Here is a 27,410-nt window from a genome sequence, read left to right as displayed (position 1 = left end):
GCCTCTCAGTCAGCCTCCAGGAGCAGCCCTGGGCCCCACCAACATCTGAGGAAGACCCTCCATATCTAGATGTTTACTCAGACCTTTACTTCAGTTCTGGGTCCAAGTTCCCAAAGTTTGGAGATAAAGAAAAGAGAAACTGGAGATCCAATATGGAGCCGGAAATGAACTAGGAAGTTCTGGCCAGGTTCCTGCTCTCCTCTGACTGCCTCCCTTGTCATTACATGACCTGAATGGAAGGGGTTATGGGAGAGACTGAGGACATTATAGGCCCCTGAGAGCAGCTGCTGCAAAGGAGATTCACCTTCTTCCTCATTGTCTACTGTTCTTGGAGTCTGGCAATGGGAGGTGACAGCAGAGAGGATATAAAGTAGCAGAGAGCCCTAGGGATCTCCCTCCGCAAGTGCCCACAGTCATGCCACTTCCAGAAAGCTTCTTGATAGAACAGAGGAATTCTGGAACCCTCTGGCCTCCACAGTGGCTCCACCTCAAAAAGACCAGGAGGATCTCACTGGAGAACTTTCTAGTCCAGCCAAAATGGTCTGGAATATCTGCTAGGATAACGTGGCCTTTGTCCCCTGACTCAAAGGGAAGGAAAGGAGCAGATTTATGGGATCCTCATCTCTTCTTCCAGATGGTCTCTTTCATAATGGCCCAGAATCTCCTCCCTCGACATGAATTTCTCTGCACCCTCCTGGGCCCTTTGGGAGCCAATGGCAGTGGTGAATACCACCGAACACCAGCACCAGGGTGTTCCTGGTGGGGTGCAGAGGACACTGTTTAAGGGTCAGTCTTCTGACCACATGGTCTCAGGCAGAATTGCAGGGGTGCTATATACAGATGGGCTCAGTGCCTTCTCCATGGAGAGGACCCAAGACATGATGGAGGGGAGTGGCTGACCTGGAGGAGGGTTTAGCAGCAAGGCGCTACCACTAACCAAAACATGTAGGGACATGGGCCCAGAGGATGAGTCTGAGCTCTAGAAGCTGGATTCAGCTGGGAAGTGACCCTCCATGCTCCACTCACCCCTAGCTACCCAGACCTACTCACTGTCCTGGGGGAGCCCCATCCCTATGACCAGTCATGTTAAAATATGGTTCTGGCCACCAGGGAAGCAGGAGCCCCCTCTGAGGTCTAACTCAGCCGCCTCTGGCTTTGGGACAGCAAATCTAAGTACATTTTGGACCTCAGGAATCTGGGGTAAGAGTCTTTCTCCATGAGACTGTGCACTTTGCCCTGCGCTTGGTCAAAGCAGGTGGGTGATGGCTCTTGCATGTTCTTCCTGGTGTTTTCTCGGGTTTGGAAGTCTATGTTCACCTAGAGACACAAACAGAGAGCAGAGTTACAGGTCCTTCCAGCTCTCTCACTACTGTGGAGAACAGAGTGTTGTTGAGGAAATGTGCTTCCTGTGAGAATCTAGGGAAAGCTGAACACCAGCAATTCCCCATCCTGGTGTCTAATAAAAAACATACTGATCTAGAGGGCCAGGAAGATATCTAGGCCTTGTACTAGGCCTAGTGCCTCAGGCCTTGCACTCCTGAGGATGTAGGTTGGATCCCTAGCACCCCTGCTGTGTCCCTAAAAGTCCCTGGCAAAGCTTGTCCAAGCAACACTGAATCCCAGTGCCCTACTGGAAACTGTTTGGCCCCATGAGCAAGTACCCCAGAGTCCCACCACTTAAGAAGTAGCTCCCCATCATAAAAGCTGGTTTATAGGGCCCGGAGAGATAGCTCAGCGGCGTTTGCCTTGCAAGCAGCCGATCCAGGACCAAAGGTGGTTGGTTCGAATCCCGGTGTCCCATATGGTCCCCCGTGCCTGCCAGGAGCTATTTCTGAGCAGACAGCCAGGAGTAACCCCTGAGCACCGCCGGGTGTGGCCCAAAAACCAAAAAAAAAAAAAAAAAAAGCTGGTTTATAATATGAGCAAAGGCAAAGACTCAAATCATCTAATTCCTCATTTGGGTGTGTCTGCAAAGGGAGGCAGAGGGTGACCCAGTGTGAAGTCAGGAGCCCCATGAAGCCTGTGCAATGTGACTCTCTAGAGCTCGAAGGAAAGCTGAGGCCCCAGGAGAGAGAATCTGTGTAGACCAAGCCTCTCTGGTCTCTCCCAGAGCATCTGTACCCCAAAGCCGAATGGGAGAGCTATGTAGAGCACACGAAAGCAAATTTTTCCCTTCTGCAAATAAATTCCTTCCACCTTGACTCCAGACTTCTAATTCAGAATGGCAGTGCATGTGCCTTGATTTGGGGGCATGAATAATGATGATGAATGATTAGGCAGCGCCATCCCTAAGGGTGATGACTCTCTGTGAGCCATGTCAGCTAATCAGGAAGGTTCTCATGGGCTGGAAAAGTTGGTGATTTCATGATGAGCCTCAACTGGGGATTTGAGGGAGTGGAGAGCTGCGAGGGACTGGAGCAGAGCTAATACAGGTTCCCCAGGGGTTGCCTGCCCACCCCTGGGACCCGCTACTGGGTTACAGGGAGCTGCATCCTGCTGCTACTTATTTAACACAACCCTGAAGGAGCCTAGAGAGAAGCTGCCTTTGGCCCAGAACACAATTTCCTATTCCTGGGACCCTGGGTGATATGGCCACACTCAGAAGCTCCCCAAGTTGGACAGCCTTAATTCCCCCTCCCAATCCCCCCTCCCTAGGAAGAGACACGGGGAACCAACAGTGCCAGGTCAGGCCAGGCCCCACCTCGCGTGGAGCCTGCACGTCCACAAACTCCTCGAAGATCCGGTGGGCCCTGGTGGCTAGCTTGGCAGTCGAGCGGATCTTCTTAAATTCCTCACAAGCCAGCCAGAACTCCAGGTTCTCCTCGCTGAACTCCGTCTTCAGGAAGGCACGAAAGGCGGCCACGCCATCTGCAAGGAGGGGGTGTGGGAGAGAGAGAGAGACAGAGAGAGACACACAGAGAGAGAAAGAGACAGAGACAGAGATAGGGAGAGAGAGTCAGAGAGAGAAGAGGAGGGGGAGAGAGGAGTGGAGAGAAAGGGGAAGGAGAGAGAAGAGGAGAGAGAAGTGAGAGGAGTGATGAGAAGAAAGAGAGGAGAGAAGAGGGAGATGATTGAACTGAGATCCAATCCTCACCCACCCTCTCCTCTTCCTTCTCTTGAGGGTCAACCCCACAGCTTTTCTCCAGGTCTTTTGTTGTTGTTTTATTTGGGGGTAGCCTCACCCTATAGTGCTCAGGTTTTACTCCTGGTTTTGCACTCAGGAATCACTCCTGGTACTCTGTGGGATGCCGGGGAGCAAACCCTGGTTTGATGTGTGCAAGGCATGCACCCTCCATGCTGTCCTATGGCTCTGGCCCTCAATAGATACATTTCTAATCAGACCTTCCCACTGCCACTGAGAGACTAAGTGTTGGAAAAGATTTGGATAGAGATGTGTTGTAGCAATAGCACAGCTCTAGGGCATTTGCCTTGCATGCTTTGACCTGGTACGGACACGGGTTCAATCCCTGGCATCTCATATGGTCCCCCAAGCCTGCCAGGAGTGATTTCTGAGTGCAGAGCCAGGAATAACCCCTGAGCACTGCCAGGTATGGCCCAAAAAACAGAAGAAGAAGAAGAAGAAAGAAGAAGAAGAAGAAGAAGAAGAAGAAGAAGAAGAAGAAGAAGAAGAAGAAGAAGAAGAAGAAGAAGAAGAAGAAGAAGAAGAAGAAGAGGAGGAGGAGGAGGAGGAGGAGGAGGAGGAGGAGGAGGAGAAAAAGGAGAAGAAGAAGAAGAAGAAGAAGAAGAAGAAGAAGAAAAGAAAAGAAAAGAAAAGAAAAGAAAAGAAAAGAAAAGAAAAGAAAAGAAAAGAAAAGAAATATTTGGATAGGGAGGGGCCGGGCGGTGGCGCTGGAGGTAAGGTGCCTGCCTTGCCTGCGCTAACCTAGGACGGACCGCGGTTCGATCCCCCGGCGTCCCATATGGTCCCCCAAGAAGCCAGGAGCAACTTCTGAGCGCATAGCCAGGAGGAACCCCTGAGCGTCACAGGGTGTGGCCCAAAAAAAAAAAAAAAAAAAAATATTAAAAAAAAAAAAAAAAAAAGAAATATTTGGATAGGGAGAGGCCAGAGCCATAGCACAGTTGGGAGGGTGTTTGCCTTGCACATGGCCAACATGAACCCAGGCATTCCATATATTTCCCCAAAAATCTGCTAGGAGTAATTTCTGAGTGCAGAGCCAGAAGTAATGCCTGAGCACTATCGAGTGTGGCCCCTTCATCCCCATCCTCAGGGAGCATCTCTGCAGAGTCTGTGCATCCTATTACTGTTTGCATTTTAAAATGTTTGTCAACTATTTTCACTCAGAATGGATTCCCCCTCCAGTCAGAGAATAACTCTGACTTTCTGCAAATGAACTTTAGGGCAAGATCACAGAGCTGCCTGGCATCAAGTCCCGTATGGGTCACCAGTGACTCTGGTGCACGTCATGTCTCTGTCTCTCCTAAAATGCATTTTAGAAGACAATGCACATAGATTTAAATTCTATTTGGGGAGACCAAATAGGTGCAGGCACTGACTATTCCTCCAGGAAGACCCTCAAGGTTAAAAAAAAAAAATTGCCTTGAATGGAGCTGAATAGCACAGAAGGGAAGGTGTTTGCCTTGTACCTGGCCTGCCCAGGTTCAGTCCCCAGCATGCCATATGGTCCTCCAAACCTGCCAGGAGTGATTTCTGAGCACAGAGCCAGGAGTAACTCCTGAGTGCCACTGGGTGTGGTCCAAAAGGGAAAAAAAAAAAAAGCCTTAGTTTACCCAACAGATGTTTTGTTTTTTTTCTGCTCATTCTTGGTTGGTACTTGGAGGGTTAAGGTACCTTCTCACTATTGTCAGAAAGGAAAGGGGTGAGGGGCCCCCAAATACAATGCATTAGTCTCAAAGAGCGAAGACTCAGCATTGAATCCCCAGCATGGTTGACCAAGAATCTCTAGGGGAAGGGGATTCCTAGGATTTTCTGAGCACTGGTCAGAAATCCCCAATCTCCCTCCTGAAGAAGACATGAAGGAGGGAGTCCAGAGGAGGGAGGGGAGGCTTTGGGGGAGCAAAGGCTTCTAGGGTGAGCTGGAAAGTAGAGAAGGAAGGGAAGTGAGTCCCAGAAGAGTGGAGGGAAGAGAATTGCAGGAAAGAGTGATTGTAAGAGCCCAGACAAAGTTGGTTTGGGTTTAGGGTTGGGGTTGAATAATAAGGGCCAGGGGACAGTGACAGCAGCTAAGAGGAGGCCCATTGAAGGTGTGAAAACTGCCAGATTCACGGCCAAGATCTGGCTACAATAGGCAGGAAAAAGCATCTTTGTATGTGGCTGTGGGAGTAAGCATTAGGGTGAGGGAGACCGGTTCCTGGAGAGGGTGTCATGCACTGATCCTGTGGGATTGAGTGGGGTAGGAATACTGAGGGGTTTCAGGGCTGGATTGTGAAAAAGTGAGAAGGCAGAAGGTCCATGCTCCAGGGCCCCACAGGTGCAATGCAAGAAGGCAAAAAGGCAAGTTTTCTGGAAGTTTCTTTAACCCACCAGAAAAGTGAGACTTAGAGAGCTCAGAATAACTGTGGTCACCTGCGGTGGCAGGCCTCACATGGCCTTTTCCTCCAAAGGAGAGGAGACAAGACCGCTCCCCCCAAAATCAGAGAGGTGCCCCACAAGGACCCACAGCACCTTTGGGGTCTCTGAACTGGAGGATCACAGCCACCAGGCTTGATCCCCAGACAAATTTCCCAGACACCAAAAATCTGCAAGTTCTCATAGACACCCCCGCACCCCCCAGATGCCGAGGATTTCAGCTAAATAACAAACATGGGTCCTCACTGTTCCCCGGAAGCTGACCCCAAGCCCTGCTAAATGACAGTTTGCAGGGTCTAGCAGAGGTTTTACCCCGAAAGACAGTGCCAGGAATTTGCAGGAGAGGAACCAAGAGGAGTCATGGGATATGGGGTGGGGTACAGCTCGTGTCTCCTTCAAGGCAGGATCTGGGCTGAGAAGCAACAGCTACAGAACAGACCCTATTAGGACACCCCCCACCCCAAAGCTCACAAAGTCCTCCAGACAGCCCTTCTCACACCCCTGAGCTCCGCCCCCTCTCCTGATCCTAGACCAGCTGCAGGGAGAATTTACCATGAACAATGGTTGCCGGAAGAGGGTAAAAGCTCCCCCTTTCTCCCCTCCACCCAACACCCTCTGCCTGCCAGAGCAGATGGTAGGTCCCTACCCACTGTTCCACCTTCCCTACTCTGGGCAGAGAAACTGTTGAACCCTAAGCCTGTCCCCTCACTTCCTGTTTGCCCTGACAGGAAATACAGGCAACTGGTTTATTTCCCAAAAGGTGTATCTCTGGGTGCGTCCTGGTGGATTCCTCTGGACAGGAGGCTGGGTAGGACCCAAACCTCACTCCATTTCCCACATCCAGGCTCTGCTGGAGTTCCCACCCACCCCCCTTCCAGAAATTCCCCTTTCCAGAATGTTCTCTCTGCTCCACAAAGTCTGGTTGCAAAGACATGGCCTGACTCAGATAGACACAGACTCAGGACATAACCTTGGGCACCATGCCAAGCCTCTGCTGAACCCGGAAAGGAAGGTTCACCTGGGAGCAGAGGAGAGGAGGCAAGTTGCCATGCACCCGGATGGCAGTGGGTGGTGAATAGTTCAGGGAAGGGAGAGAAGAAGCACAGGTGGGTCTTGCTTCCTAGCACCTGTATATTCCTCTTACATGGGGGTTCTTTGCTAGGATGCTGCACCCCCTGTTTTGAGAGCACTGGCTTCCTGGAGCCCTGGATGTGCCTGATTCTCCTAAAACACAGACCTTTGGTGCCCCATAGGGTGGCTTCACCCGTAGTCTTCAATGCAGTGCTTATATAAGCCAGAAATCTGGGTCACTATGAATGAGCAATGCAGCCGGCGCTGTTAGTTAGATAACAAATAGTTCAAGGTCCGGGAGATGATCGAGCCAGTCGCCAGAGTGGGTTTGAGGCCTTTTTCCAGCCCTAAATCAAACAGCACCACCAGAAAGAAAGATGCTGGCTTTGTGTGTTGGGGCCGATGGTTTTGAGCTCTGGCTGACCACTGAACTATTGCTCTCTTAGCTCGAATCCTTCTTTCTCAGCATCCATTAGAAAGAGTCAGATGGATTCCAAGATCAGAGATCTGCGAGGAAGAGCCCATCTGAAAGAAAAGCTAGAGTCCCATCTGCCACGAAATCAAAGCTTTTCATTCAGCACCGAATTCACTCATTTGAAGGCGGTGATGAAAACAACATTGGATCAAAGCCATCCTTTTGTACAGCCTGCAAAAGAAAGGGTTTGCGGCAAAACAGCTCTGGCCAGGCCAGATTTGGGGGAGTTGGGCAGGGTGGGGGGAGTCAGGTTTCTCCGTAGAACAAATTATTTCTACTTGGTGATATTTGCAGACAAGCAACTGGCATGTCCCAGGAACTCAGCATTTTTCTTCTTGGACCTCCATGTGGCTCGTTTGCCTGAAATAATGCTAGAAAGAGCCCCTTGATTTTTAGCTGCTGGTTCGAGGACTGGGAGCTGGTCCTCAGAAATTTCCTGCCAGGAGGCCAGAGCAGTGGCACAAGCGGTAAGGCATCTGCCTCGCCCACACTAGCCTAGGATGAATCATGGTTCGATCCCCCGGCATCCCATATGGTCCCCAAAAGCCAGGAGTGATTTCTGAGCACACAGCCAGGAGTAACCCCTGAGTGCCATCAACTATGACCCAAAAAAAACAAACAAAAAAAAAAAATGAAGAAATTAACTGCTAGGCCACAGAAAAGTTATTGCGGCTTAGCATGGGGCATACAAGGTCCACATCATACCACTATTTACAGCTTGTAAAACAGTACAATTTGTGAGATGGTCTGCAGGAGTCAGAAGGTTGAAAAACACTAAACTGGAAAGCTCACAGGACTTGAGGCTTTGTTTGAGACATTGAGCCAGAAAGGGTGGATGGAGAGATCTGAGGGCCAAGTGTGATAGGGGACACCCAGGCACAGAAGACACAGAGTGTCCCTGGCTTTATAATTTGGGGGGTCACACATGGCAGTGCTTAGGGGTGCTGGGGATTAAATCTGGGTCAGCCGCATGTATGGCAATTGCCCTCCTTGCTGTACTATTGCTCTAGTTTCACTATACTAATTTTGTGTGTGTGTGTATGTGTGTGTGTGTGTGTGTGTGTGTGTGTGTGTGTGTGTGTTTTGGTTTGGGGACACACCCAGTGATGTCCAGGAGTTACTCCTGGCTCTGCACTCAGGAATTCCTCTTGGCATGACTCAACGGACTCTGTGAGATACTGGGGATTGAACCCAGGTTGACCTTGTACAAGGCAAGTGCCTTCCCTGCTGTCCTATCACTCTGGCCCTGCCTCTTTACTTTTGAGTACACTTTTGGATCTTAACTGCAGCCTTACTCATCTCAGGAACCCTTGTCTTTTCTAAGACACTGACCTGGCAATCTCTTTGAAAAAGCTTATCATCCCTATTTAAATCACAATCCTAATCCAGATTAATTAGATTTTGAACAAGTTGTCAATACTTTTTTGTTTTGTTTTGGGGCCACTCTGCACTCAGAAATCATTCCTGGCAGGCTCGGGAAACCATATGAGATGCCAGAATCAAATCCGGGTCTATCCCAGGTCGGTCACGAGCAAGGCAAACACCTTACCGCTAATCTATCTCTCCAGCCCCATGTTGTCAACACTTCTTAAGGTAATTCTTTAGCCAGCACAGAGACTCAGAGTTCAAGTCCTCCAATCTTGAACTGTTGCTGGAGACCTGAATAAAGATCCTTTCTTTGGGGCTGAAGCAATAGTATAGCAGGTAGGAGGCTTGCTTTGCATGCAGCTGACAGCGTCCCATAGGGTTTCTCAAGCAGAGTCAGGAGTAAGCCCTGAACAAAAATCAGGTATGGCCCCAAAAACCAAAACTCTAATTGTAAAACCATTATGCTATTGGTTTTTGTTTTTTTTTTTTTTTTTTCAAAAAAAAATGGTTTGGGGGTCACACCTAGCAGTACTCATGACTTACTCTTGGCTTTGTGCTCAGAGATCACTTCTGGTGGGCTGAGGGAACAATAAGGAATACCTAGGATCAAACCTAGGTTGGCCATATGTGAGGTAAATGCCTGCCCCACCGTACTATCTCTCTTGCCCTGCAATTGGCTTATTGAACTTCAGCTGAGAGATATAAACTGCATCTCAACCACAAGAAAGATCACAGAACTTCCAAAGGGCAATTCCTATCATGCTTTTAAGCAAACAACCCAGTGTTAACTGGTACCACAAAACCCCTCCTGTCTCAAAAAGAAGTGTTATTTCAGCTTCCCCAGAAAGAAGAAGCAGCCCTGAGATATACAGATCTCAATATCGCTGGTTCCAAACACCAGTAAAATAGGGACCAGAACGATAGCACAGCGCAGAGAGCATTTGTTTGCCTTGTGCATGGCCAATCCAGGTTCAATCCCTGGCATTCCATATGATCCACTGAGCACTGAATAATCAATCCCTGAGAACAGAGCCAGGATTTACCCTGAGCACTAAAAAAATAAATAAATCACAACAAAAGCAAACCAACAACAACAACAAAAAATGAGCAAAACAACATAAAATCAGGCCTGTTGACCTTCTGATCTAGCCATTGCATTCAAGCTGTGAGCTAAAACTTCAATGCCCAAAACTATGCCCATAAAAATTTAGCATTAGAAGGGTCAGAGCAATAGCACAGCAGGTTGGGCATTTGCCTTGCACATCGCTAACCCAGATCCAATCGTCGGCATCCCATATGGTCCCCTGAGCCTGCCAGAAGTGATTTCTGAGCACAGAGCCAAGAGTAACCCCTGAGTGTCACTGGGTGTAGCAAAAAAATAAATAAAAAGTTTAGTATTTGTCATTGGCCTTGAAACGGGCAAGCTTCTTCAAGACCCATATATTACACATCTGAGAAGCCTCATTTCTCACCACCACTGCCACCTTCTGACGAAACACCTTTAAGTCGGGAGCCCCTAGTTACCAGTGAGAGGTGTCCTCTAGGAGAAGCCTGCTTCCCATTTTAGAAGGAGCAACCAGCCTTAGGGACCCGAACTGTGCCAGTCCTCAGGCAGAAATAGAAACCCAACTTCAGGGTAACCTTGTATCCGAGTCAGTCAGAAAAGAAGGTGCAAATTGAAAGTGACATCAATATAGCTGAGGGTGGCTGGGAAACTAAATCAGAGTGATTGAGCTTCAGAAGCACAACGAAAAGAATATTTACTGGCATCTGAAGCCTCATCAGACCCATGGCATTAGCCTGGCAGACTCCCCCGAAATGAGTGCTATTTGGGAAGAACCAGCTGGACTCTAAGCTGGATCAATACTAGCTCCCCCTCCTTATGAACTGGGGTCTTAACAGCACCTCGTCTTAGGTGCTGGAGTGATAATACAGCAAGGAAGGGGGGTGCTTGGCTTGCATGCGGTCAACCCGGATTTGATCCTCGGCATCCCATAAGGTCCCCTGAGTACTACCAGGAGTTGTAGCAGGGCAATTCCTGAATGTAGAGCCAGGAGTAAGCCTTAAGTACTGTCAGTTGTGACCACAAAACAACAACAAAATACCTCACCCAATTACATGTTCCCACTCTTACATTTCATTGCAAAGTCTAGTCAAAAGCACTGCTCAGTTTGCTTTTAGGATGGGGGCAGAATTGGAGGGAATTGCTCATCCAGTTGAAGAAAGAAGCACCTTAAAAGAAGCATCTACACCCTGGTTGGTGTTGAAATATTAGATGCCTAAAACACAACTAACAATATCTTTGTAAATTATGTTTTATAATTAAAGAAAATAATCTATGGGCCCGGAGAGATAGCACAGTGGTGTTTGCCTTGCAAGCAGCCGATCCAGGACCTAAGGTGGTTAGTTCGAATCCTGGTGTACCATATGGTCCCCCATGCCTGCCAGGAGCTATTTCTGAGCAGACAGCCAGGAGTAACCCCTGAGCACCGCCGGGTGTGGCCCAAAAACCAAAAAAAAAGAAAAAAGAAAGAAAGAAAAGAAAAGAATCTATTAGATGGGAATGAGGGGTTTCACACGAGCTTCCTCCATTTTCTAGAGAAAAGTAGGGCCAAGATCAAAGGACCAAAGAGATAACATAGTGAATAGGGCACTTGCCTCGCACATGGCTGACCTGGATTTCATCTCTGGTATGCCATACAACCCCCAAACCTGGCAGGACTAATTCCTGAGTGCAGAGCCAGGAGTAAGCCCTGAACATAGCTAGTGTGCCCCCACACTAAAATTCAAACAAACAAACAAAAAAGATTAAGAACAAGGAACTGGGAGAAGGGGGTGAGTAAGTACTCAATAGTCTGACCACATGTTTTGTGAGTGGGAGCCTTGGCTTGATTCCCCAGTTTGTGGTAGCACAGTGGGGAGGGCATTGGCCTTGCATGGCCTATGGGGTTCAATCCATATGGTCCCCTGAGCCTGCCTTGAGTGCTTTCTGAGCGCAGAGCTAGGAATAACCCCTGAGGGCTTCTGGATGTGACCCCATTACAAACACAAAAGCAAAAAAAAAAAAAGGGGGGGGGACTCTTCCCAAATCAAAACAAACAAGAAAGATAACCTCTGATCCCACATGCACATCAAAAACCTATGGAAATCTTACATGACAGCTAAGGGACCCGAGGCTGTAGCAGAGAAGCTTGGAGACAAGATGGTTAATTTCATACCCAAGGGCTGTGGGCTGGGTGGGAGCACAGTATAAGGAGAAGACCTAAAGTGTTCCTGACCAGGGACTCAGTTTCCACACAGACCTCTGAGCACTGACAGATGGAATCCTGGAGGCCCACTGTGGTGGTTCCTGGTATCCTGGCACCTTGTGTCTGAGCAACGCCACCAAAAGTTTCTGAGTCAAGACCCAGATTTTTCTCTTTCTCCACTGGGCTCATCTCTCCAGCTCTTGGAGCTAAAGTTTCTATCTCCGAAGTTGCTGAGGACATGAAGGCTTTCTGAGACCAGAGTTGCCATCAAGGAAACAGAAAAGCTGGGGCTGGAGAGAAAGCGCAGTGGTAGGGCGCTTGCTTTGCAAGTGGCTGACCCAGGACCAATGGTGGTTCAAATCCCGGCATCCCATATGGTCCCCCGAGCCTGCCAGGGGCGATTTCTGAGCTCAGAGCCAGGAGTAACTTCTGAGCATGGTCAGGTGTGACCAAAAACAAACAATAAAAAAAAAAAAAAAAAAAAAAACAGAAAAGCAGGGCTGGAGCAATAGCAGCTGGTAGGATGTTTGCCTTGCATGGGGCAGACCTGAGTTCAGTCCCCGGCATCCTATATAGTCCCAAGCCTGCCAGGAAAATAATCTGAGGTCAGAAGTAACCCCTGAGTGCTGCTGGGTGTGGCCCAAAAAAACCCAAACTAACTGAACCAAACAAACAAACAAACAAACAAAAGGCAGAAAAGGTAATGTTCTACACACTGCATTTAAAATTGATTTTCTTACCCACAGACCCCTCTCAGCAGGAAGTTGGGGAGGTCAAGGATGGAACTGTCTAGAACTGTCTGGAACTCTCTGGAACTGTCTGGAACCCGAACTTAGGACCCTGAAAGATTGTGATGCATCTGCTTCATGGAAGATTTACCAAGAATGAAGTGGCCTAGCGGCTACTTACACTTATGAGCAAGAAGCACATCAAACGAATCCGCCCACCTTGTAGCTTCCTCTGTGGATAACCTCCTGGAAGAGAAGAAACAGCTTTTGGAGCTTCCAAAAATGCCCTTCCTGGGATAGGAGAAATAGTACAACAGGGAGGGTGTTTGCCTTGCACACAGCCAGTCAGGATTAGATCCCTAGCATCCCATAGATGCCGAAGTGATTCCTGAGTGCAGATCTAGGAGTAACTCCTGAGCATTACTAGGTGTGGCCCCAAAACAAAAAATTTAAATATATATAAATATATATAAATTTATAAATTTATAAAGAAATATATATAAATATAAATATATAAAGAAATTTCTCTCATTCTTCTGCTCCCACTAAGAAGAACCAGCCAGAACAAAGGGGGAGCCAAGATAGATGGTACTTGAATTCTTTCAAGTCTGTCTCAGGAAATAGGTACATTTGTAAATCCTGCATGGGGTACAGTGAGTGGTAAACAAGCGGGGGCTGGAGAGCAGGACAGGGTTCAATGTTTGCCTAATATGCATCAGATCTAAGATGCCAAAAATATTGTGCCAAGAGGCATCTACCAGGGTGACCCCTGAGTTCAGAGCCAAGAGTAAGCCCTGAGCACCTCTGGATGTGGCTCACCTCAACTCCCCCAAAGAAATAGAGTGAAGTAAGTTAAAGACCATCCCCATCATCATGGCACCACATTGAGATCTTGGCATCAGCAAAGTGGGGCTGAGCTTCTGATTTCATCTCTTGCTGCCCCCCCTACACCTTGGGAATGGGGAAAGAGGGTGCAGAGCTCAGCAGGGTAGGGTAGTGGAGCCCCATCTGTGACATCACTCAACCTGGTGCCTGGGAGTGGGAAGGGGGAAGAAGCAGGCTCTGGTCCTTGTTGTCTAAGTGAATCGAAATAGAGTTTGAAGTTTGTTGCCCCAAAAGGCTCCTACAAGCTGCTGAGTAGAGCTAAGAAGTGTCCTTCACTGAGCTTGCTAAAAGAGATGGGTAACACACTTTGCTTAGGAATAAAAGTAGGGTGCCTGTGCATCCATTCTGATGAGAAAGAGAAATCTACATTCCTTCACATTCAGTAATGGAAGAGAAGCTGCTGGAAAACCAACCACCACTCGGATATCTGGTCAACCATTCAATAGCAATGAATGCGCCCAATAGTCTGACACTTGCGGGGGACTCCCATGGTGAGCATCCCTCGACACCCCTGGATGCCAAGTGCCCCTATTACTCACTTGAGGGCCCGGTTGGGTTTGTCGGGAAGGATAGCTGTGAAGTCACTACAGGAATCTGACTTGTGAGACAGGCAGCCCAGTCGCGTCCTCATGCCTTTGTTCCTGCAAGGATCCAAGGTATGGGCCCAGAAGCTGGGTCAGTCCTGGAAGCTGGAATACAAAAGGCCTCTCCCTCCCTGCCTAAATATGACATGAGGGGATTCAGAATGATAGTACTGGGGGAGGGTGTTTGCCTTGCATGTGGTTGACCCCACTTCCACCCTTAGCATCGCGTAGGGTCCCCAAGCCTGCCAGGGGTGATCCCTGAGTACAGAGCCAGGAGTCAGCCTTGAGCACTACCAGTGTGACCCAATCCCACTCCCACCCAAATAAAAATAAGAGGGCCGGAACAAAAGCATAACAGATAAGGCATTTGCCTCACACGGGTTCGAATTGACCCGGGTTCAATTCCTGGCCACCCATATGGTTCCCTGAGCCTACCAGGGATAATGTCTTACTGCAGAGTCAGGAGTAAGCCCTGAGCACCACTAGGTGTAGAAAAAATAATAATAATAATAATAAAATTAAAAATAAAAATATGCGTGCCGGAGAGTTAGCATGGAGATAAGGCGTTTGCTTTGCATGCAGAAGGATGGTAGTTCGATTCCCGGCATCCCATATGGTTTCCCGAGCCTGCCAGGAGCAATTTTTGAGTGAAGAGCCAGGAGTAACCCCTGAGCACTGCCAGGTGTGACCCAAAAACCAAATAAATAAATAAATAAAAATATGCTAGTGCCATAGTACAGTGGGGAGGGCATTTGCCTTGCATGAAGCCAATCTCTGACATCCCATAGGGTCCTCCAAGCACCCACAAAAGTGGAGTAGCCCTGAGCACTGTGGGGTGTGGCCCCCAAACAAACAAGTCATCTTCCTTGCCTGTGCTGCAGGTGACAGGGGTCCCAAGATACTTCAGCACATGCACAGTTGTGCCCCATAATCCCAACAGGTAGTAAAAGGAAGGATAGAGCAGAGGAGGGGGTCAAAAATTTGGCCACTTTCATGGACCCAGACCTCAGGGACAGGCATAGATGGGATGAGCAAGGGACAGCAGCATGGCGCTCACCTGCGTGGCATCAGTAGCGCGGCCATGCAGGGTCCGCTGACGGCTGCCCTTGGGCCGATGCTCTGGAATCAGGCAGGCGGGATGGGAGCTGAAGAGCCAGTCCCACTTACCTAGAATCAAAGAACCTTCTAGAAGAGATGCCACCCACCCTGCCTTCCTAGGCCCTCCCAAGGGCATGCCGGCAATAAACCCCCAAGGAGCCCCCCTCAGCCTTCGAGCAAGGGCTTCCCACCCCACTTACAAGCAAGAACAAACTCTGAGGGGCTCCCTGTGCTGTCTGGTAGCCCCAAGACACTATGCCATTTGCAGGGGAATGAGATCTGCTTGTGTGTCTGTTCTGGGCTCAGATGTGCCCAGTCCCTCTTTGAAGGATGCCCCCTTCCCAGAGCCAGTCCAAGAGGCCGGATGGTGGATCCTGAGTATGAGGAGGAGAAAGGATGGAGAATGTCCCTCCCCCAACACAGCCACCTCTCAGGAAGAATTCACAGAAAGGGGCCACCCAGATGACTTTTCCGGGCCCTGAGCAAAGAGGTCTCTGGAAAAAAGGGGTGGAGAGGTGGAGGGGTGTGCTCCCAGTGGGGTCTCCAGCCCAACAGAAGACCGAAGGGAGAAAGATGCAGGAGGGAACTTCCAGCCTTAAAAGGGTCGTATGAGGGCACTGACATGGAGCTGGAGAGAGTCATATTTGACAGAGGGACCCACAACATACAAGCACACACACAAGCACGCATGCACAAAGCCACACAAAGATCCAGCATCTCCTGACGTGTCACAGATACTTTCCTAATAGCCCCTCTGGTAAATTTGGATCCAGAGCACCCAGAAAACAAAACACAATCCTCGGGCTTGGTGCACCAGCCACAGGGTGCTGATTCCATTCAGCCTGAATGTATCTCAATCCCAGCTGGGGAAACCCTTGGCAGCATGAAGAACCTGAGGGGTCATTATTTGGAGCATCCAGCCCTCCTGGATAGGACCTTGGAGAGACCATTGCCAGGGGCCCCATTCTCTGGAGCTTAAAGCCTTTGGGGGTGGCCGGAGCAATTACACAGCAGTAGGATGTTTGCCTTGCATACTGTGGACCTGGGACGAACCTGGGTTTGATTCCCTGTATCCCATATGGTCCCCCGAGCCTGCCAGGAGCTATTTCTGAGAGCAGAGCCAGGAGTAACCCCTGAGCACCACTGGGTGTGGCCCCAAAACAAACAAAAACAATAATAATAAAGCCTTTTGGAGAGCAAAGGCAAGATCAAGGGTGTCACCCTTGCAGCAAGGAGACACCTCCCTCTTCTCCCCCAAACCAGCACTGCCTGGGATCCCCCTCAGACCTTCTATGCATGTGCTCAGCCTCTTATCATTTGAGTTTTCTCAATGCCCTGAGTCCCCCACTCCCCACAGGGCTCTCCTTCCTTATTAGCCCCCAACTTCTAAGGCAAAGTTGGAGATGTTTACCCTGACCCCAAAAATGGCCAATTGCATCCCCTTGGAGGACATTGAATTACAGATGCCTGAAAATGGGGCAGAAGGGACAAGGGAAAGAGGATATTCAGGGATGGGATGGTGTGGAAAATGAAGATGAAGAGCAAAAGCAAAAAGAAAATAAAACAGTCAAGATTTCTAGATTTCTAAAAGGGGAAGAAGTGAAGCACAGGGAGGCTGGGTCACTCAATACAAGTCATGCAATAAGGACCACACGCGAGCGCACACACACACACACACACACACACACACACACACACACACCAGCAGAAGGAGGAGGCAAGCTCAGAGCCAATGCAACACTTACTGTGCAGGAGAAATATTCATGGTCCGCGGGTCCCTGCTCTCTGCACAGTTGGCCAGCTGGGCTAAGGGGTGGGTCGGGGGAAGGCACCCTTGGGAAGAGAGAGGTGCCTTTTCTTAGCAGAAGAATCCTTGGCTGGTAAAGAGAGGTGTGCTTGAACGTACACACACACACACACACACACACACACACACACACACACACACGCTCACGTCCGCCTGCTCACACTGTCCCCTTCATTCCCCGGCAGCCAAATGCTCTTCTCTCAGCTGGCAATGCTGGGGAAATTCCGAAGCAGTGCCACGCAGCGGAATGCAGGCATGATCTACCATGGCACCCCCCAACAAGTGGACCTCCTCTTCCCGCCACCCCCAGCCTCAGCAACCTGCTTCCCTGCTTTTAACCAGGAAACAGCCCTGTCCTCAGCCACCCAAAACTGCCTCCCACCTGCCATCCTAAGGAGCTAGGCATTAACCCTTTCCTGCACCATGGATGGAGAGTCGGGGTGGGGGGATCCTCTAAAGCACGGCAGAAGTCTGACTGCTGCTCTGAGGAGCAGAAAGATGTCGCCCCAGACAGTTGCTGGCACCAGGAACCAAATCAAATCTCCTAATGAGCCAGGAGAAAAGGCGGAGGGCGTCTTACTGGGTGTAACGTGATGTCATAAATGCAGAGAGCAAGAGGGCGATGGGACAACTCACATCTAAATTCCACCCCCTGGCTCCCGAGCCCCATTGTGCAGTAGGACCAAAGCACCCAGCCAGGAAATTACCCTCTATCCCCTGCCGTGGTCTCTCAGGACCTTAGAGAGAGAGGACAGGATGGTCAGAAGTATGCATTCCCCCCCCCCCCACTCTCTCCAGCCCTTCTGGGCTCAAAGCAACCACCTAGACCCAGTTCCTCAGCTGCTAATGAGACATTTCCACCCCCTCTGCCTCCCTGAATGTGCACGGGTTTCACCTGGTGTTTCCGACAGTGGCAAGTCACTTCTCCCTTCTCCTCCATCACCTAGCAACTCCCCCCCCCACCCTGCAACTTGCATGCGTTATGAGGGATTCTTCCCTCCCCTCAGTCCCATCCTCCCACGAGCCCTGATTTTTGTCTCCCTCAAGGTGTGTGTGTGTGTGTGTGTGTGTGTGTGTGTGTGTGTGTGTGTGTGTGTGTGTGTGTGTGTGTGTGTGTGTGTGTGTGTGGTGTGTGAGTGCACGCACATGTACGTGTTTTACCCAGCCATCTTACCCACTTTGGTCCTCACCCAGCCCAAGTCTGCTCCAGAATGAGGGCTCTGCCTACCAGCTCATGCCCCAGGACTGGACAGCTGCACCAGTGTCACCTGGGAACGTGTTAGAAATACACAGTCAGGCCCCACCCCCGGACCTAGGGAATCAGAGACTTTTTCTGAGATACAGCTCCGCCTCTCAGGTGCCTCTGGTCCCAGCCTCCAGCCCCCTGAAGTTGGCAAAAGCCTGCTGGCGAGAAAGTACCCCCTTTCTTTTCATGCCAGGCTCGAAGGCTGTACCAGAGGGCACCCCACTTTAGCTGGTCCCCACATCTAGCCCCCTGAAGTTGATGAAAGCCTACTGGAGAAAAAGTGCCCCCCTTTCTTTCCATGCCAGGCTCTAAGGCTGTACCAGTGGGCACCCCACTTTAGCTAAGAAGTAATAGAAACTCCCCATAAAAACCCAATTTTGTTGTTCTTGCTCTTTGGGTTTGGGGGTTATACCTTGTGACACTCAGGGGTCACTTCTTGCTCTGAGCTCAGAAATCACTCCTGGTAGGGCTCAAGGGGCCCTATGGAATGCCAGACAATAAACCCTGGGTTGGTTTGAGTGCGAGGCAAGCACCCTAACGCTGTACTATTGCTCTGAACCAGAACAATAGTGATTTTGAAATATTTTGAAATAAAGTCTTGGTGTTCGAGGCAAACACTGGTCCAAAGTGGAAATCACGCTGGTGCCCGGCCCCTCAGAATCCCTCAGGCGTAGGCAGCAATAGTACCATTAACCCCATGTTCCAGATGAGAAAACTTAGGGCTTTTTAGTAAAAGAGGTATCAGCCACAGAGAAAGTAGAGTCACAGAGCATGTAGCTATGAATCCAAGGACAAAGAATTGCCCATTACATCCCCACAGGGCCTCACCCTTCTTGGGGTGGAAGGGTTCCTCTAGTGAGGAACCTGGCAAGTGCCCCTTACTCAATGCCCAATGATCCCCCCCCAGTCCCCACATGACTCAATGTCACAAAATAGAATGCAAAAAAGAACATGTTTTTTTGTTTTATTTTAGTTTTAGACCACACCCAGTAATGTCAGGGGTTACTCCTGGCTCTGCGCTTAGGTGTCATTCCTGGTGGTGTTCAAGGGACCATGTGGGATGCTGGAGATAGTATCTGGGTCAGCTCCATGCTAAGTAAACACCCTCCCCCTTGTGCTAACACTCCAGCCCAAAAGCATGGTTTCTTGTCTGCACATCCCCAGTCCAGAAGCCCCTTGAGAAAAGAAAGCTGGGGATTAAATTTAAATGTCAAAAAAATATCCTTCACTACTGGGCATTTCCCTAGTGCTCTGAGTCCTAATACAAAAAGATAGGTATAGGGCCCGGAGAGATAGCACAGCGGCGTTTGCCTTGCAAGCAGCCGATCCAGGACCAAAGGTGATTGGTTCGAATCCCAGTGTCCCATATGGTCCCCCGTACCTGCCAGGAGCTATTTCTGAGCAGACAGCCAGGAGTAACCCCTGAGCACCACCTGGTGTGGCCCAAAAACCAAAAAAAAAAAAAAAGATAGGTATAAACATATAAGTTCATTGATTTGGGATTTTTTTATTTTCAGTTTGGGGGCCACACTCAGCTCACTCCTGATTCTGTGTTCAGGGATTACTCATGGTTGGCTCAGGGAACCAATGGGGATTAAACTCAGGTGTGAGAAACAAGCTCTTTACCTCCTGTGCTATCTCTCCAACCCTAAAATGGTTAATTGGATTTTGAATCCAGTGAGTCAGTTCACTGAAAAACATTTTATTCTCTTTTCTTTTCTTTTTTATTGCATCACCATGAGATACAGAGTTAAAAAGCTGTTAATGGGTGAGTTTCATAGAATGAGTTTCTAACACCCATCCTGATATGCCAATGGACTTTCAGGTGCCACCCTACCTCAGTCTGCCACCCTGGAGAAAGGACGAGGCCTTCTCTGTGGAGATGGTATAATATTGCTCTTGATCCCAGGCAAGATCAGAATGGAGGGAACTTTAAAGACAAAAGCAGCATTTCAAGAGCCAAGGGACTTGGTGTGTGGACAAACATGTAGAAAGAGAGCAAAGGAAACAGAAAAGACTGGCCCCTATTTATCTCTTTGGGCCAAAACCTTCCTCAACACCAAGGCCTGAGAGATTTCTTCAGACACTCTCAGGTTCCCAGAAGGAACATGGTCTGGCCTCAGCTAGTGTTCACAGAATTCCAGGAGGGCTTTTGAATGAACCTCAAGTGCTGATGAGAAGGCACCTGCCTTGTTTGGATTCTGCAGGATGGCAATGCCTGCATTCGTCTCTATGGACTGCTTCCAAGATGACGCTCCTGAGATAGTGCTCCTGGATGGTGCTCATGAGACAGTGCTCCCAAGAGCACCCTTCTATTCATGCTCTGTTCATCTCCCTGAAGTCAGACTGTGCCCAGCCTCCAGATCCCATGGCTCCAACTGCCTCAGATTAACCCCACTTTCCCTTGACACACACTTTCCCCACCACCACCTGCTTGATCTCACTACTTCCTAGTCTCCCCAGCTGATGAGCAGATGAACTTGTGCTGCTTTTCCTTGATGAGTTAATTGGATTTGGCGTGTTAGAGGAATCACATCTGGCAGTGCTTCTGGGTCATTTCCAGTGTGGTGTATGGGATTTCCTTCTGGTGCTGCTCAGAGGACCCTATGATGCCTGAGAGTGGACTTGAGGTTCCTGAATGCAAAGGGCCTTTTGAGCCCTTGCCCAGCCCTGACTTAGTGTTTGCACTTGTCCATTGAATCTAGAATGTTCTCCTACCCCAGCCCCTCCTACCTAATGGCAGTGCTCCTAGAGGATTGGTTGGCTCCTAGCATCTAGCAGGGTGGAGTATCTGATGCCCTCCCACAGTCACCCATAGAGTAGATGCCCTGGAACAGGTCACATATGTGGCATGAGTGGCACCAGCAGCTCATTCTCCCCCCAAAAACCCAATATTTGGTGCCATATATCTTAGCACCCATATCATCACTGCATGGTGCAATGTATGTTTATGCACAGGCATGTGTGTCCATGCAACACATATGCATACCCTGACCTATGCATTTCTACACACACCTGCATGCACTCAAATGTGCATGTGTGTTCATTCATAGTCCTTGATTGTGGGCACACATGCTAATGCATGAGCACATTGGCATACACACTTGTCCCTCTTTCTAGTGTTTGCCTTGGACCTCCCAGATCTTTCTGGAACCCAGGAAGCCACCAGCCCTTTTCCCCAGCTGGTGCCAGAGTCCTGGGGCAGTTACCCAACACTAGCACTTCACCCCCCCCACATGGCAGCCCCTCGAATGGGGAGTCATCCAGACCTCCACCAGCAACTGTGCCCGCAAAGCCAGACTTTACGCCTCTCGACTACCTTGCTTGACAACCCTGCCTGGTGCCAAGCCGTGCTTGAATAAATGTCAGCTGAATGTGATTTGAGCTCATGGGAAAAATCTAAAGAAAGAAAAAAAAAAAAAACTTGAGCGTTCCTCCTTCTGACAGAACCAGACTGGCTGTGAGCTATCGGCAGGTCAGGACTCAAGTTCATTAGTGCTAGGGACAAGGACAGTCCTGCGGCCACCTAGGACATTTGCAAATACTGTTCCCAGTGACAATATACAGCCAGGCTGCCAATCAGAGTTAGTCCAATGCTATTAAATTGCATATTAAAGAGAAATCGAGTCTGCCCAACAGCATTTTTGGAAAGATTCTAAAAGCACCCAGCTTGCTCAAGGCTTGCTCCTGGCATGTACTTGGGGATCAGTCTTAGCGGGAGGGGATGAGGCACCGTATGCAACGCTGCGAATCAAACCTAGCGCCTTAACCTCCGTCCTCTCTCCCCAGTCCCTGACCTAAGAGGACACTTTTCAAAACCCTGTGGAAGAGTGGAGGAGGAAACGGAGGCTTATTGTCAAATGGCTCCCCCTGCGTGTTTATTTAATCAAAATACTGCCTCAAATAATGCCACATGAAGAGCTTTTAATGAGCCACTCATTCAACTGGGAGATTTGAAGCCAGGCTCTTCAACCAAGCTTTCCAAAACCATTTCCACATTGTAGCTTCCTAGTAACAGTAAAAAAGAAAGAGAGGGGAAAAAAAACATGAATCAACATATGTGCCATTGATTTGGGGAGTTTCCATGGAAACTGGAAGGACACGGGGAAGGACAGGATGGAAAAGGTCCATTGGCCCAATATTTCTACGCAAGTATGGTCTCTGCCTTCCTCTTGGTACTAGCAGCAACATTTCTTTCAAGCATTCAGATACTTCATTTGTGACAAGTTGGCTTGGCTGCTCATGAGGAACCACACAGGAGCCTGTGAGATTTGCAGACTCAATGCACCCGGATGTGGATGCAGGGGGTCCATTGGGACACTAACCAGCCCTCATGAGCAATCTGATGGCTCCCACACAAACCACTGTGCTTTGTCTGTCTCTTTGCAAGACACCTGCCCCATCTATTTTCTCAAAGCAGTTAGAAGAAAAATGACAAAGCTGGTGGGAAGGGAAATAAATGCCTGGCACATTCTCACACCCTGCTATTATATTTGGGGATGTATGCTGAACTTCCCTGGAAGAGAAAGTTTTCTTTTGGTATGGGGGACAGTGGCTAAATATATGCCCCCCCCCAAAAAAAAGATCTCTGATTTCGTGGGGGGGGGGGGTTTGCTGACCTGAAAAGGATAAATTGTGGCTTGACAGTCCTAAGCTCCTTCCAGCCAGTCTGGAAAATTTTTCTCCTCACTAAGGGTCGTTTCTGCATCGAGGAAAGGAAAAGAATGACTCAGTGAGTGGGCTTGTTCTAGGGCTGAGTGGGGTCCCATGATTAGGGGTTTTGTACAATGCAAATGGGACAAGTTTGTTGTGAGCAACTGTTCCTTTTGGATCCGTGACTTGTTCCACCTGTGAAATGGGCTCATGCCTCATCCTACTTCCTCTTTCATGGAGGAGGGTGGGAAGCACGTCTGCTCAGCTCTTGGCTAGGTGTTTCTTGGGGAAACACCAACTAAACAGAATATAGGTGAAAAATAGGGGCCGGAGAGATAGCATGGAGCGATTTCTGAGCGTGGAGCCAGGAGTAACACCCCAGAGAGCTGCCGGATGTGACCCAGCCCCCCCCAAAAAAAAAGAATATAGGTGAAAAATGTATGCACAATACCTGCTCCTCTAAATAATTTTTTAATGTGGAATTAGAGGGATAGCAACAGCAGGTAAGGCATTTGCCTTGCATATGACTAATCTGGGTTCTATCTCCAGCATCCCATCTGATTCCCCCAAGCCTACCAGCAATTATTTCTGAGCATAGAGCCAGGAGTAACCCCTGAGCACCGCCATGTGTGACACCACCCCCACTGCCCCAAAAAAGAAGTGTTGTGCTCACATTGATGAGGATTGAAGTTCTTTTGTGGATAGTGAGTCCTGAATGAATATTTTGGTTTGTTTGTTTTTTGGGTTTGTTGGTTTGTTGGTTTTGGGTTTGTTGGTTTTTTTTTTTTTTTTTTGGTTTTTGGTTTTTGGGTCACACCCGGCAGTGCTCAGGGGTTACTCCTGGCTCTATGCTCAGAAATTGCTCCTGGCAGGCTTGGGAGACCATGTGGGATGCCAGGATTTGAACCACCGACCTTCTGCATGCAAGGCAAACACTTTACCTCCATGCTATCTCTCCGGCCCCTGAATGGATTTTTTTTCCCCTATCATTTTCTTTCCTTCCTCTTCCTCTTTGCTTCTTGCCTCCCATCCACTACAGTCTCTACTTCATTCCCTACACTTCTGCTTTCTCATGCATCTAGAAGAAATTTTTCATGACACTCAGATGGCTTTGGGCCCTGAAGTGTGGTGCTATGGGAGATTATTGTCTAGCAGTGAGAGCCTCGAGTTTGATCCCAGTCCTGCCCCACATATGATGCTGTCATTTGAGGTCGCCAACATGCTTCCAATCATTACAACCTGTTGTGTGATCCCAGATATTGTAAAAGCTGCAAAGATCAAAAGGGAAAGGATGGGAGGGTGGTCAAAGTGAAACATTAAGCAAAACAACTCTGGAGACTTTGGGGTGATGTTAGGTATAACAAGAAATCAAGAGACACAACCAGGTGGTGCTCAAGTGGCTCTGTGGGGTGCTGTGGATTGAACCCAGGTCGGCCACAGGCAAGGCAAGCGCCCTCCCTGAGGTCCTATCCATTGCTCTGGCCCTCAGACTCATCATTTCTAATGATTTACCCCCATTTTGCTCCAACTCTGGCCCCTTCATTAAGCAAACAAATTCCTGGAGGCCCATAACCTCCGGATATACTGAAGGCGATGAAAACGCAAATCATTCTACAAATTGAGCACAGCTGTCCTCCTCTGTTTCCTGACCCACTTTATCCTTCCCTCCAGCCACCTCCCCCAGGCTCCCACCTACATACGAACTGTGGCTTCCTCTGGAACCCCCAGCCTATTTCTGGCCCTATCTAAGTGCTAGTGCTGCCCAAAGCAGGTCGGTCATTAGAGACAATGATTCTCTCTCCTCGCAGATCCTAATAGCTTCTCCTTCCTAGATTTCAGACAGGCCTCCTCTCTATCCATCCTGGAGAACTGCCATTCTGCTGTACATTCACAGAGGGCTTCTGGTCTTGGGGCTCCCCCTAAAGTCAATACCATTTGGCTGCTAGGGTCACCAACTTAAGTCACAATTAGGGACCATGGTCCCTTCTGCTTTCAACCTCATTGGCCCAAGACCAAGTTTTCAAGCTTCAATAAAGATCCAGGGAGCAGAAATTAATGCAGTGGTTGGGCCAACCCAGTCAATGAGGGTTAACTTCCATCCTCGCAGTGCATTTGGGATCAATAATGTTTTCCCCCAGCTGATGATATCAGTTCTAAATTCTCTGAAAGTCTGAGGCTTTTTGTCATTCCCATTTTCCAGATGCCAAAATGAAGGCAATTCACAGGTTGGAGCAAAAAGGACCCAAGGAAAATCCATCATGGGCCTTGAAGAGACTTGACCTCAGAAAACCTGACTCTTTTTTCCACCCTTTGTGACATCTCTACATGCCCAGCAGCATATTGCCACCTTGGGAGAGTCTTGACATGGGCACAGAATTGCCCACCCCATCTCTGGCCCTAGGGGAGAGCCCAACATCAATGACAGAGAATCCAGAGTTCTGGTCAAATTAATCTGCCACCAGGAAAGAAATTTAAGCTTCCAGAATTGGTTGAATGCAACAAAGACACGAGTAAAGTTCGCAGATTCTCGTATGTATTCAACACTATGATGGTGTCCTCAGACACTGGCAGCTTCTGAGACCACCCAGCTCCTTCGTCATCTTCTAGGAAAACTCTAAGAACGAGCAGTGAACACAGCACATAGGACTAGTTTAGGGGCTGCCAGAGCCCCCCTGGGACTGTCCAGAGAGTCCATGTCACTATTCACACAAAGCCACATCACAACACGTTTAATGCATGACCCTTTGCCTGGAACTCACAGGATCTCAAAGCTGTCATCTCCCTCCCCAATGTGCCTGCATTCCTCCATTACCCCAAAATCTACAGTCACCAAGAAGCCAACAGCAATCTCAGCTGGTAGGTTTTTCTCTTTGTTTGATGAGATTTGAGGGTACCCCAGGTTTAAGATCTCTCAAGGCTCAAGGGTGCAGTGAAAGAAAGAGTGGCCTGGTGTGGCTGCAATCTGGGATAAATAAATAAAATTGGGGCCAGAGTGATAGTACAGTGGTTAAGGTATTTGCCTTGCTTGCGGCCAACCCAGATCCAGTCCTCAGCATCTCATATGCTCCCCAGGAGTGATTCCTGAGTGCCAAGCCAGGAGTAAGCCCTGAGCACCACTAGGTGTGACCCAAAAAACAAAATAAAAAGAAAGAAAGAAAACTCTTCCTCCTCACCCTCAATATTACTATCCCAATATCCCTGAGAAGGACACAGGTGGCAGGACCCTGGTCTGGCCCAGGAGTGACAAGTGGGCCCCAACCATTGTCAAGCAACCATGGACTTGTCACCAAAAATCACAACCATGAGCGTGGGTACCCTGAAGTATAGTCAGGGAGGCGATCATGTATCGTATCATGCCTGAAACAGAACCAAATCTACTTCCATATTGCCTCCAACAAAAGCTGAGACACGCCTGCCCCCTGCCCGGCAAAGAAGCCCCAGCACAGAGCTGAGCCATCACAAGGCCACAGTGGCATCAGGGTGGGGTGGAATCCAGAGAGAACCATTGCAAGGGGCCATATCCGTGCCCTCCCCCCCGGGCTGGGTCTCAGCTAGCCGGCAGTTTTGGGGCCCACCCCATGTGGTGCCCTTAGAACCAGAGGAGGAAAACAACACAAGAGACAGGAGGATTTGCACGGTTCCTGTCTCCCTGCAGCTCATTATCTAGATCATCGGTTCTTCTGCATCGGAATGTGTCACTGGAGTTAGACACCATCTCCCTGGGAACCTCAAGCCCTGTGCAAAGCTGACTGAGCCAACGGCAGGGAAAAGACCTGAATGAAAGTGAAGGTAGCGCCATCCCACGGGATTGGAGCGGGCCAGATGCTTCTCTTTGAGACCAGAAAGCAGCTCTGTGAGTGCAAAGATTCGGGATATAGCAAGAGAACTAAAACAGCATGTGTGGCTCAGAGCGTGTCCCTCCTCCGATCCCTGTTGCAGAAGGAAAGAGATCCCGCTGGCTAGACAGAGCCTGTTTGCCCTCAGCTGTTATGCCTCACTCTAAGGGGTTCAGGGAGTAACCAAGCCAAGCACCCCCTTCCACCTTCACTCCACTCAACCCACAGAGAGAATTCTTCCTCTCTCCTACCTGCATGGCCTTGGACAGGCGGCTGGCAAGGTGCAGCTGGTGTGGGACCCAGCTGGGCACAGTTCCGTGAGGCCCTCAGGGATGCAGCGGCCACCTGCTGGCACCTGGGAGCTGTGCCACTCAGCCTGTCTCAGAGCCCCATTAGCAGGGCGGTGCCAACAGGCTGCTCCAGCCAGCACGGCTCCCCTCCTGGCTCTGCATCCTCATGCATCACCGGCAGGGAAGGAGCGAGTGGAGCAGAGCAGAGAAGCGAGCTGCAGGGGAGGGCGCAGGAAGCAGAGTGGAGGGAGGGGCCCCCCTGAGATCGATGGAGCTGAGGGCCCCTCAGACTGGCAGGGTGGCATCATCGATGAGGCTCTCGAGCTGGCAGGAATTCAAGGAGAATCAGAGGATACCAGGGAGGGACAGAGGGACCCCCACCCCAGATTGCCCAGCAGTGGGGTGTAAGGTGAAGGACCCTTGGGGGAGAGAGCACAGCCCAGCTGGGAAAGAGCCTTCAGTAGCCCCTTTGAGTGTTGGGACCAGCCCTAGCCCTTTACTACTAACCTGTCTGCCACCTTTCCCTCACCGAGGAATGAAGCCACTGAGCACTGTGTTTAGTGTGACAAGCAA

At 49.5% G+C, this 27,410-nt stretch overlaps 1 protein-coding gene across 2 annotated transcripts; it reads right to left on the bottom strand.

Annotated features, from left to right (window-relative positions):
- Positions 1-68: 68 nt before the first annotated feature.
- On the bottom strand, positions 69-27,012 carry RGS8 (regulator of G protein signaling 8). Of its 2 annotated transcripts, XM_049776610.1 has the most exons (8): positions 26,799-27,012; positions 18,003-18,080; positions 16,751-16,838; positions 14,965-15,074; positions 13,863-13,964; positions 12,620-12,684; positions 2,702-2,868; positions 69-1,317 (listed from the first exon to the last, which is right to left on the bottom strand). In XM_049776610.1, exons 4-8 carry the CDS (start codon positions 14,988-14,990, stop codon positions 1,135-1,137), a joined length of 543 nt encoding a protein of 180 aa, XP_049632567.1. In that variant the 5' UTR covers positions 14,991-15,074; positions 16,751-16,838; positions 18,003-18,080; positions 26,799-27,012; the 3' UTR covers positions 69-1,134. The 2 variants fall into 2 exon arrangements, with proteins under 2 accessions (XP_049632567.1, XP_049632568.1); XM_049776611.1 differs by lacking the exons at positions 18,003-18,080; positions 26,799-27,012 and adding an exon at positions 17,195-17,320.
- Between the last annotated feature and the right edge of the window lie 398 nt (positions 27,013-27,410).

This window comes from Suncus etruscus, chromosome 7 (genome assembly GCF_024139225.1).
Source record: "Suncus etruscus isolate mSunEtr1 chromosome 7, mSunEtr1.pri.cur, whole genome shotgun sequence".
Classification (NCBI taxonomy): domain Eukaryota; kingdom Metazoa; phylum Chordata; class Mammalia; order Eulipotyphla; family Soricidae; genus Suncus; species Suncus etruscus.
This window is presented reverse-complemented; position numbering and strand designations above follow the sequence as displayed.

Bases quoted from the DNA above. Each gene is read 5' to 3' on its own strand.
- RGS8 (XM_049776610.1), bottom strand. From the start codon at position 14,990: ATGGCCGCGCTACTGATGCCACGCAG. The intron at 12,685-13,862 runs GTGAGTAATAGG...CTTCTCTTCCAG, and splicing joins AAACCCAACCGGGCCCTCAA to GAGGTTATCCACAGAGGAAG. The intron at 2,869-12,619 runs GTAAGTAGCCGC...CCCTCCTTGCAG, and splicing joins TGTGCTTCTTGCTCATAAGT to ATGGCGTGGCCGCCTTTCGT.